The sequence below is a fragment of the Armigeres subalbatus genome, chromosome 1 (genome assembly GCF_024139115.2).
Source record: "Armigeres subalbatus isolate Guangzhou_Male chromosome 1, GZ_Asu_2, whole genome shotgun sequence".
Lineage (NCBI taxonomy): Eukaryota > Metazoa > Arthropoda > Insecta > Diptera > Culicidae > Armigeres > Armigeres subalbatus.
Window position 1 is genome coordinate 194256854 of NC_085139.1, and position 11128 is coordinate 194267981.

At 42.5% G+C, this 11128-nt stretch overlaps 1 protein-coding gene across 1 annotated transcript; it reads left to right on the plus strand.

Moving 5' to 3' along the window:
- The first annotated feature begins 2585 nt into the window (after positions 1–2585).
- Positions 2586–11005, plus strand: LOC134209505 (uncharacterized). The gene is made up of 2 exons (XM_062685486.1): positions 2586–3280; positions 10312–11005. Exons 1-2 carry the CDS (start codon positions 2802–2804, stop codon positions 10973–10975), a joined length of 1143 nt encoding a protein of 380 aa, XP_062541470.1. The 5' UTR covers positions 2586–2801; the 3' UTR covers positions 10976–11005.
- Positions 11006–11128: the final 123 nt, after the last annotated feature.

Here is an 11128-nt window from a genome sequence, read left to right on the forward strand (position 1 = left end):
CTTTTGGAGGATCCATCTTCAAGCCAGTGACGTAATGCAGATAGGCGTCCCGCGTTTCGCAGGACGCTTGCTGGTCACATTAACCAAAATTGTACAAAAAAACGAAAAGAAGAGAAGGTTTTATGCCTTTGGGAGAAGTACTTCAGTATGAATTCCACTCCCAGGGGCTTTTCCCTGCTCCAAAATAATAAAAAATAAATAAATAAAAACTCGTCTTACACAGTTTAAGGCACCCCACTAAAAAAAAAAAGATTCTCGCCGGAGACTAGTGGAACCAATTTTGTAGTTGTAGCTAATCACAGAACGTTTGCGGGAGAACGACATCAAAGAGCATTTGTCAGCATTGAGTACCATCTGATTTAAATCACACCAGTTTGAAAACAAATTCAGTTGTGATTGTAGGAACGACGCATCATCGAGATTTTTTATAATCCAGTACAGCTTGAAATCATCGGCAAATGAGAGCTTGAAAGACTTGAGCAACAAATTGATGTCATTCAACTAAATGATAAAAACAAGTGGCCCAAGATGGCTACCTTGGGGCACTTCTGAAGTCATCGGAAAATTGGAGGAAATGCAATCTCCAATTTTGATTGCCATTTCTCGATTGCTCAGATATGTCTGAAGCCAGTTCAGGAGAGGCCCGGAGATTCCGAGACGCTCGAATTTGGCTACGGCGATTTTATGATTGATTTTATCAAAGGCTGCTGTAAAGTCCGTATAAATCGAATCAACCTGTTGTCCTTTCTGAAAAGCCTTAGTGATGGTTGACGAATAAACAAGTAGGTTGGTAGTTGTTGATCGTTTGGGGATGACGTACTCGGCGGTGACAACGGGATGTTGCCCAACTGGAGGATATAACGGGACATTGGCAGCAGCTTGCTGAACTTCTGATTCGTTGAGAAGATGGTTTGAAAAAACTCCAGAGAATTGCTCCAAAAAAGATCACAAATTCCTTCAGTAGACGTCTGTTCGATATGCCCATTAGTCATGACAGTTGGGAGACCGGATTCTTTCCGTTGTGAATCCACGAAGCCCCAAAATCCTTTTGGGTTAAGTCGTAGGTTTCTTTGAATTTTTCGTTGATACGAAGAGTAGAGCCTGTCGTTCCCATATTTATAACGCCGATTTGTGGAGTGATACATGACCTTGTAATAGTCCGTTTTGAATTTTGAGTATTTCCTCAAGGCAGACCTTTTCCGGGTTTTCAAGCGTTTTAAATAATTATTGCTCCAAGGTGGATTCATAGGAAGAGATGATATACGTTTTGGTACAAACTGATCAATCGAGTAGAGTAATATGTTTGAGACCGTAATAATAGCAGAGTTAACATTCATGTTCATGGTGACATCCTTTTCGGGATGGACAATTGACGAGCTTTATATATCGCTCGAACGGCTAGTAGCACACCACCACCAGTTTTTTTGTTACTATTTTTACAGTTGCGATCCAGCCGAAAAACATTGTAATTGGTACCAAAAATCTAGGTAGATATTTTGTCTTCACGTAGCCATGTCTCGGTGAAAGCTAAATTCATTTTTAATTCAGTGGATTCATTCAAAATCAGGACATTTTTTAATTGTTCTGGTGTTTGTTAAAACCAATTATGATTGATTGTGATTAGAAGGCCTCACTCATTCGTGCTTTGGGGCCCTCCTTGGCCGTGCGGTAAGACGCGCGGCTACAAAGCAAGACCATGCTGAGGGTGGCTGGGTTCGATTCCCGGTGCCGGTCTAGACAATTTTCGGATTGGAAATTGTCTCGACATCCCTGGGCATAAAGTATCATCGTGTTAGCCTCATGATATACAAAAATGCAAAAATGGTAACTTGGCTTAGAAACCTCGCAGTTAATAACTGTGGAAGTGCTTAATGAACACTAAGCTGCGAGGCGGCTATATGTCCCAGTGTGGGGATGTAATGCCAATAAGAAGAAAGACTCATTCGTGCTATTTAGCAGCGCAGCCGAAACATGTGATAGTTTGAATGACATTTTTCTCCAAAAAATGTGACCACTAAATCCACCCCGTATAGCTACGCCACTGATATAGACTTGTCTATGTCTTGCAAATAATGTCAAACTTATTGTATTCATCAGAGCACTTCAATCGTTCATTCAGGGTCCAATCGTCGTCTTTATGTTCTGTTTTCGATACCACCGAATACTGTAACCGCTTCGTTGATGTCTCACAGCTACTCAAACACTCCATAGTTATGCGCTGCGACCCAAGCAACACACTTGCCATAAACGAGTTGCTGTGGGCCTATGTACGACCAAATTCAGATATATAATGAGTAGTTGCAACCAAATCGTTCCAAATTATCTTGTATATCATGTGACTACCAAAGATTTTAAAAATCCTGAGAAATAGATGTTTTTCAATCGATCTGAAGCTCGATCCCAGTCACCTTCAGCATGGTTTGCTTTGCAGACGCGCATCGTACCGTTGAGCTGAGACCGAAGGGTCCAAGCGCATTGATAAACAATAACCCGCTACGATAATATGCGCGAACGCCTGTGATTCACAGGTGTCCCAGGCAAAAAACCGAGAGCCTTATCTTATCTATAAAGCTGTCACCTTTCGGGCTCAATCCAGCGGGGAGTGAAAATATGCAGTCAGTATTAGAGCAATCGTTAATTAGAATACAGAAAATATTAATCATATCACACAATGTTTTGAGTTCTACGTACATCACGTAGATCTTCGAATACCCAGCATACGACATATCCTATTACTAAACAATCAAGTGAAATTTTCTAGTCAAATAAATTACGCGCCTCTTTAAATCGTGTAACTAAAAATGATTCGCTCGGTGTTTGGCTGCCTGGGGCGTCTATTGCAGTTAATTCGTAACAATATCAAACCTTTGATATTACTAACGTCGCTAGCTGTTTTCGTATGGCTTATCGTTAATACCACTAATAGGCCGGAATTCACTCGTCACTCGCAAAGCATAGAAAACGTCGGTTCCGATAACTTGGAGAACATCAACCCGGATCAACGATGGAGTAAAAGTTCGGTGGACATATTCCTTCGCTTACTGGATATTGAAGGGAACGTGACGGACCTGGTTGTTCAGAGCCAAGATGAAGGCTGTCCGCTGAAGGACGAGTACATCTTCAGTGCATTCGGGGCAGACACCTTAGAAGAAAATCTGTGGCAGTACTATACGCTTATAGCTCTTCGGCAGAATCTGGCGTTTTCCAGTGAAGGAGGATTTATTATCGTGCCATACCTTCCGCAGTCGACCAAACAACGATTGGATCAAATATTTGAAGTGTAAGTAGTCCTAAATCTATCAGTACACATTTTCTCACCGGCGCAAATATTTGTCTAGTCATCCTGATATGATTCCCATATCGATGTATCATGAGTCTTCTAAATGTCTGGATGAACTTTGCAAATATTTGGAGACTACGGCCTGTTTGTGTAGTTTTTTAAATCGTTCTTTATACCGACTAATGCGGCTGGATTAAATACAAAGAGACGCCATGTCAAAATTAGGACAGCGCGTTTGCTGTCAAATCGATTGTTTCAATCGAATAAAAGTTTTGTCAATGGTGGGAATGGCACCACTTCTATATCCAGGCACATAAATTCAGATATTTCTCAATCCTGACCTAATGTATCAAATCAAACTCTAACAAAAATCTTAGGCCATACATTACACTAACCTTCTTTCTGTGCACAAAAAAAGTTACATTGTCTGTGGTCATATTGACCCCAAATTGAAACTATTATAACTTTTTAATTATTTCAAGAAAGCTTTGTAGGAAGGCGTGTGCTAATGTGTGACGTTATGCATTGAAATATTGTTCCAGCTTGAAATTCTTTGTACCTACATTCAAGTTGTGTTTGGAAAAGTTGTTCAGGATGTGTAGGACTACAAAGCAATGCTCAGTACGGCGTTAGTGAGCAGTTGTAGTTGACTATATTGTTTCTTGCAAGATTTGGCGTATTTTTTAGCGTAGTATATTTGACAAACTTGAATGTTGTGGTAAGGTCTTCTTCAAGTTTTCAGCCAACCTACTCTAGGTCTTCAGTAGCCTTGCCAGCAAAGGCGTAGGATTGCCAATCCGGAGATGGCGAGTTCGATTCTTGGTCCGGTCTAGGATGTTTGCGGGTTGGAAACATTATTGACTCCCTGGGCAAAGTGTACCCATTGTATTTGCCGCACAAGATACTCACTCATGCATTGGTGGGCATAGAAAAGCTTTTAATTAATAACTAAGGAATTGCTAATAGAATACTAAGTTGAAAAGCAGGCCAAGTACCAGTTGAAATGTAGAGCCATTGAAGAAGAAGAACTATAGTGATGCAGAGAATAGTATGCATTTACTGAATACATTCTTGTTCACCCCAAAAACTCCTGGAGTTAAGACCTTTGAGTATATACGCGTAACCAAAGATCAATCAATGGAGCTCGCGCCGTACCAAACTGACTATCTATCAAACGCAAATTGTCAGAAGTTTCTGCAGGAATCCCTCCGGAATTTTCTACAGGAATTCCTCTAGAAGTCCCTTCAGAAATTCCTCCGGAAGTTCCATTAGGAATTCCTCCAGAAGTTCATTCAGGATTTCCTAGCGAAGTTCTTTCAGAAATTCCTCCGGAAGTTCCTTCTAGAATTCCTCCTGAAGTTCCTTCGAGAATTCTGCCGAGAGTTCCTTCAGGAACACCTCCAGAAGTTCCTTCAGGAACTCTTCCGCAATTTCCTCCATGAATTCTCCTATAACTTCTATAAAGAGAATCAAAAAAAATCATCCAGAAGTTCCTTCATGAAATCTTCCGGAAATACCATCAGGAATTCCTCCGGAAGTTTCTTCAAGAGTTCCTGCGGAAGTTCCTTCATGAATTCCTCCAGAAGTTCCTTCAGAAATACCTCCAGAAGTTGCTTCAGAAATTCCTCCAGGAGTTCCTTCTAGAATTCCTCCGGAAGTTCCTTCAGGAATTCCTCCTGAAGTTCCTTCTAGAATTCTACCGAGAAGAATTCCTCCGGAAGTTCATTAAGGAAATCCTCCGGCAGTTCAATCAAGAATTCCTCTGGAAATTCCTCCGGAAGTTCCTTCAGGAACTCTTTCGAAAGTAATTCCTCCGAAAGTTCCTTCAGCAACTCTTCCGAAAGCTCCTTCAGGAATTTCTCCAAAAGTACCATCAGGAATTCCTCCAGAAGTTCCTTTGGGAATTCGTCCGGAGTTCCTTTACGAATTCCTCCGGAAGCTCCTCCAGGAATTCTTCAGAAAGTTTTTCTCAGGAATTCCTCCGGAAGTTTCTTCAGGAACTCCTCCAGAAGTTTCGTTAGGAATTACTCCGGAAGTTTTTTTCACTAATTGCTCCGAAAGATTCTACGGGAATTCCTCCGGAAGTTTCTTAAGGAATTCCTCTGAAAGATTCTTTAAGAATTCCTCCGGAAAATCCTTCAGGAAACCTTCCAAAAGTTCCTTCAGGAATTCCTCCAAAAGTTCCTTGTAGAATTCCTCCGGAAGTTCCTTCAGGAATTCCGCCAAAGGTTCCTTCAGGAATTCCGCCAAAGGTTCCTTCAGGAATTCCTTCGGAAGATCCATCTAGAATTCCTCCGGAAGTTCCATTATGAACCCCTCTCGAAGTTCTATAAGGAACTCCTCTCGAAGTTCCTTCAGGAATTCCTCCGAAAGTTGCTTTAGGAATTCCTCAGGAAGTTGCTTCAGGAATTCCTCCGGAAGTTCATTCAGGAATTTCTCCGTAAGTTCAATCAGGAATTCCTCCGGAAGTTCCTTCGGGAACTCTTTCGAAAGTTCCTTCAGTAATTCCTCCGAAAGTTCCTTCAGGAACTCTTCCGGAAGTTCCTTCAGGAACTCCTCCGGAAGTTCCTTTGAGAATTCACCCGGAGTTCCTTCAGGAAATCCTCCGGAAGCTCCTTCAGGAAGTTTTTCTCAGGAATTCCTCCGGAAGTTTCTTTAGGAATTGCTCCGGAAGTTTTTTTCACTAATTCTTCCGAAAGTTTCTACGGGAATTCCTCCGGAAGTTTCTTAAGGAATTCCTCCGGAAGTTTCTTCAAGAATTTCTTCGGAAAATCCTTCAGGAATTCCTCCTGAAGTTCCTTCAGGAATTCCTCCAAAACTTCCTTCATGAGTTCCTCCGGAAGTTCCTTCTAGAATTCCTCCGGAAGTTTCATTATGAACTCTTCCCAAAATTCCTTAAGAAACTCCTCCCGAAGTTCCTTCAGGACTTCCTCCGAAAGTTGCTTTTGGAATTCCTCCGGAAGTTGCTTCAGGAATTCTTCCGGAAGTTCATTCAGGAACTCATTTGGAAGTTCCTTCAGAAATATCTCCAGAAGTTGCTTCAGACATTCCTCCAGAAGTTCCTTCTAGAATTCCTCCGGAAGTTCCTTCAGGAATTCCTCTGAAGTTCCTTCTAGAATTCTACCGGGAAGAATTCCTCCGGAAGTTCATTCAGGAATTTCTCCGGCAGTTCAATCAAGAATTCCTCTGGAAATTCCTCCGGAAGTTCATTCAGGAATTTCTCCGGCAGTTCAATCAAGAATTCCTCTGGAAATTCCTCCGGAAGCTCCTTCAGGAACTCTTTCGAAAGATCTTTCAGTAATTCCTCCGAAAGTTCCTTCAGGAACTCTTCCGAAAGCTCCTTCAGGAATTTCTCCGGAAGTTCCATCAGGAATTCCTCCAGAAGTTTCTTTGGGAATTCGTCCGGAGTTCTTTTACGAATTCCTCGGGAGGCTCCTCCAGGAATCCTTCAGAAAGTTTTTCTCAGGAATTCCTCCGGAAGTTTCTTCGGGAACTCCTCCAGAAGTTTCTTTAGGAATTACTCCGGAAGTTTTTTTCACTAATTGCTCCGAAAGATTCTACGGGAATTCCTCCGGAAGTTTCTTAAGGAATTCCTCTGGAAGATTCTTTAAGAATTCCTTCGGAAAATCCTTCAGGAAATCTTCCAAAAGTTCCTTCAGGAATTCCTCCAAAAGTTCCTTATAGAATTCCTCCGGAAGTTCCTTCAGGAATTCCGCCAAAGGTTCCTTTAGGAATTCCTCCGGAAGATCCTTCTAGAATTCCTCTGGAAGTTCCATTATGAACTCCTCTCGAAATTCTATGAGGAACTCCTCTCGAAGTTCCTTCAGGAATTCCTCCGAAAGTTGCTTTAGGAATTCCTCAGGAAGTTACTTCAGGAATTCCTCCGAAAGTTGCTTTAGGAATTTCTCAGGAAGTTACTTCAGGAATTCCTCCGGAAGTTCGTTCAGGAATTTCTCCGTAAGATCAATCAGGAATTCCTCCGAAAGTTCCTTCAGGAACTCTTCCGGAAGTTCCTTCAGGAACTCCTCCGGAAGTTCCTTTGAGAATTCACCCGGAGTTCCTTCAGGAAATCCTCAGGAAGCTCCTTCAGGAATTCCTCAGGAAGTTTTTCTCAGGAATTCCTCCGGAAGTTTCTTTAGGAATTGCTCCGGAAGTTTTTTAACTAATTCTTCCGAAAGTTTCTACGGGAATTCCTCCGGAAGTTTCTTAAGGAATTCCTCCGGAAGTTTCTTCAAGAATTTCTTCGGAAAATCCTTCAGGAATTCCTCCTGAAGTTCCTTCAGGAATTCCTCCAAAACTTCCTTCAGGAATTCCTCCGGAAGTTCCTTCTAGAATTCCTCCGGAAGTTTCATTATGAACTCCTCCCAAAATTCCTTAAGAAACTCCTCCCGAAGTTCCTTCAGGACTACCTCCGAAAGTTGCTTTTGGAATTCCTCCGGAAGTTGCTTCAGGAATTCTTCCGGAAGTTCATTCAGGAACTCCTTTGGAAGTTCATTCAGGGATTCCTCTAGAAATTCCTTCAGGAATTCCTCTAGAAGTTCCTTCAGGAATTCCTCCAGAAATTCCTTCAGGTATTCTTCCGGAAGTTCCATCTAGAATTCCTCAGGAAAATCCATTAGGAATTCCTCCCGATGTTCCTTCAGGAATTTCTCCGGAAGTTCCTTCTAGAATTCCTCCGGAAGTTCCATTATGAACTCCTCCCGAAATTCCATTTAGAACTCCTCCCGAAGTTCCTTCAGGAATTCCTCCGGAAGTTGCTTTAGCAATTCCTCCGGAAGTTTCTTCAGGAGTTCCTCCGGAAGCTCCTTCAAGAATTCCTCCAGAAGTTCTTTCTGAAATTCCTCCGGAAGTTCCTTCAGGAATTCCTCCAGAAGTTCCTTCTAGAATTCCTACGGAAGTTCCTTCGGGAATTCCTCCTGAAGTTTCTTCTAGAATTCTGATGGGTGTTCCTTCAGGAATTCCTCAGGTAGTTCTTCAGGAATTCCTCCGGAAGTTGCTTTATGAATTCCTCCGGAAGTTGCTTCAAGAATTCCTCCGGAAGTTGCTGCAGGAATTCCTCCGGAAGTTCATTCAGGAATTCCTCTGAAAATTCCTCCGAAAGTTCCTTCAGGAACTCTTTCGAAAGTTCCTTCAGGAATTCCTCCGAAAGTTCCTTTGGAAATTGGTCCGGAGTTCCTTCAGGAATTTCTCCCGAAGTTTCTTCAGGAATTCCTCCGGAAGTTCCTTTGGAAATTGGTCCGGAGTTCCTTCAGGAATTTCTCCGGAAGTTTCTTCAGGAATTCCTCAGGAAGTTTTTCTCATGAATTCGCCCGGAAGTTTCTCCAGGAATTCCTCCGGAAGTTTCTTTAGGAATTCCTCCGGAAGTTTCTTCGGGAATTCCTCCGGAAGTATCTGCAAGAATTCCTCCGCAAGTTCCATTTTGAACTCCTCCCGAAATTCCTCCCAAGTTCCTTCAGGAATTGCTACAGGAATTCCTCCGGAAGTTTCTTCTAGAAGTTCCATTATGAACTCCTCCCGAAATTCTATAAGTAACTCCTCCCGAAGTTCCTTCAGGACTTCCTCCGGAAGTTGCTTTAGGAATTCCTCCGGAAGTTGCTTCAGGAATTCCTCCGGAAGATTATTCAGGAACTCCTCCCGAAGTTCATTCAGGAATTCCTCTAGAAGTTTCTTCTGGAATTCCTCCAAAAGTTCCTTCAGAAATTCCTCCAGAAGTTCCTTCATGAATTCTTCCGGAAGTTCCATCAGGAATTCCTCCAGAAGTTCCTTGTAGAATTCCTCCGGAAGTTCTTTTAGGAATTCCTCCTAAAGTTCCTAAAGAACTTTTGGAGGAATTGCTGAAGGAACTTCAGGAGAAATTTCTGGAGGAACTTCCGGTGGTATTCATGAAGGAACTGACAGAAGTATTCCTGAAGGAACTTCCGAAAGTAATTCTGAAAGAACTTCTGGAGCAATTTCTGAAGAAACTTCTGGAGGAATTCCTGAAGGAGTTTTCGAAAGAATTCCTGAAGAAACTTCCGGGGAAATTCCTGAAGGATGTGCCATAGGAAGGATTTTTTGCAAGAATCCCTGAAATAACTTGCGGAGGAATTTCTGAGAGAACGTTTTCAACTGTATTTACAATATGCTTCAACGACTATGATATCCAATATCGCTCCGAATGGTTTGCGGACTGAACTTTTGGGGCCCCATCCTCATGATTTTGCCTAATTTCGTGGAGAAGAATACAGTTGTGATGCTAGGTGAGCTTCGACTTACAGCCAGAGCCAGTGTAGGAAATATTACGAAAGCTGGATAGACTTCGACTTAAAGGCTACCTTACACGTCGGGAAAATTTTCCGCCGGATTTTGATCCCCGTGCGTTTTAAATGGGGCCGGGATTTTTATTTTCCGTGCCCAAATCCCGGAAATATACGAAAAAATACGCGGATCAAATTCCCGCGGTGTGAGGCTACCTTTAAGGCTACCTTACACCTCGGGAAAATTTTCCGCCGGATTTTGGTCCCCGTGCATTTTAAATGGGACCGGGATTTTGATTTTCCGTGCCCAAATCCCGAAAACATCGCATATGTAAAAATACATGGGGAAAAAATCCGCGGACCAGATTCCTGAGGTATGAGACTACCTTTAAGGCCACCTTACATCTCGGGAATTTGGTCAGCGGATTTTTCCCCATGTAGTTTTGCATATGCGATGTTTTCGGGATTTGGGCACGGAAAATCAAAATCCCGGCCCCATTTAAAATGCACGGGGACCAAAATTCGGCGGAAAATTTTCCCGAAGTGTAAGGTGGCCTTAAAGATAGCATTTAAGGTAGCCTCACACCTCGGGAATTTGGTCCGCGGATTTTTCCCCATGTATTTTTGCATATGCGATGTTTTCGGGATTTGGGTACGGGAAATCAAAATCCCGGCCCCATTTAAAATGCACGGGGACCAAAATCCGGCGGAAAATTTTCCCGAGGTGTAAGGCAGCCTTTAAGTAGCGATATCCACAAAATACTGACTTTATTATATTTCTTACCTTTTCAACAGGGTTCCCATGGACATCATCAGCGAGCTTCCTTTCGATTGCTTCGACATTGGCAATGCCGTAATCATCAATAGTTCTACTGACGTCATCCGTCCCCAGAGCCGTGATCAAATACACATTATGGACACCGGAACCAGACGGTATCGAGATCTAGCCGTTACGGATTGGAAAAGTGAGAACGCAATGTTTTCCTTTAGAGCAACTAATGCGGCTAGTATACGATTAAGCAAACTACGCGACCTTGGAGCAAAGATAAGGCCTGATAACGAGTCCGGAGTGGAATTTGTTGGCATCTATATCCGTGTAGATGATTCCTTACCGTTTGATTACTTCTACCGAGCGATCACTTTCCAGCGGAAGCTGCATTTCGCTCGGCTGATCTTTGTGGTTATCTGTGAAGATCATCAAAGCAAACTATGCAAACGGATACACGCACCGGAGGAGGAGATTTATGTTCAACCAACGAAAGCGAACGATCCGGCGTACGATTTCGCGTTGATGTCTTTATGCAACCATACGATCGTGTCCAACAATATGGGCATATTCCACGCCCTGAACAACGGAGGTGACGTAGTAGTTTATGAATTTGAAGACACGGATGAAAGGATTCACTATTTACCGTGGTTGTTAGCTAACGAACTAGATACTTGGTACATGTTAGGATAAAGATATTATTATGCGAATATAATATTCATTCACTCATAAATAATAAGTGTATTGTTTTGAAGAAATGATATCTGGCGATATTCGGAAAACTAATCCACTCCACGGCATTTCGCTCCGCGTTTAGCTTGGACAAATTTTCGCTGATAGCTTACC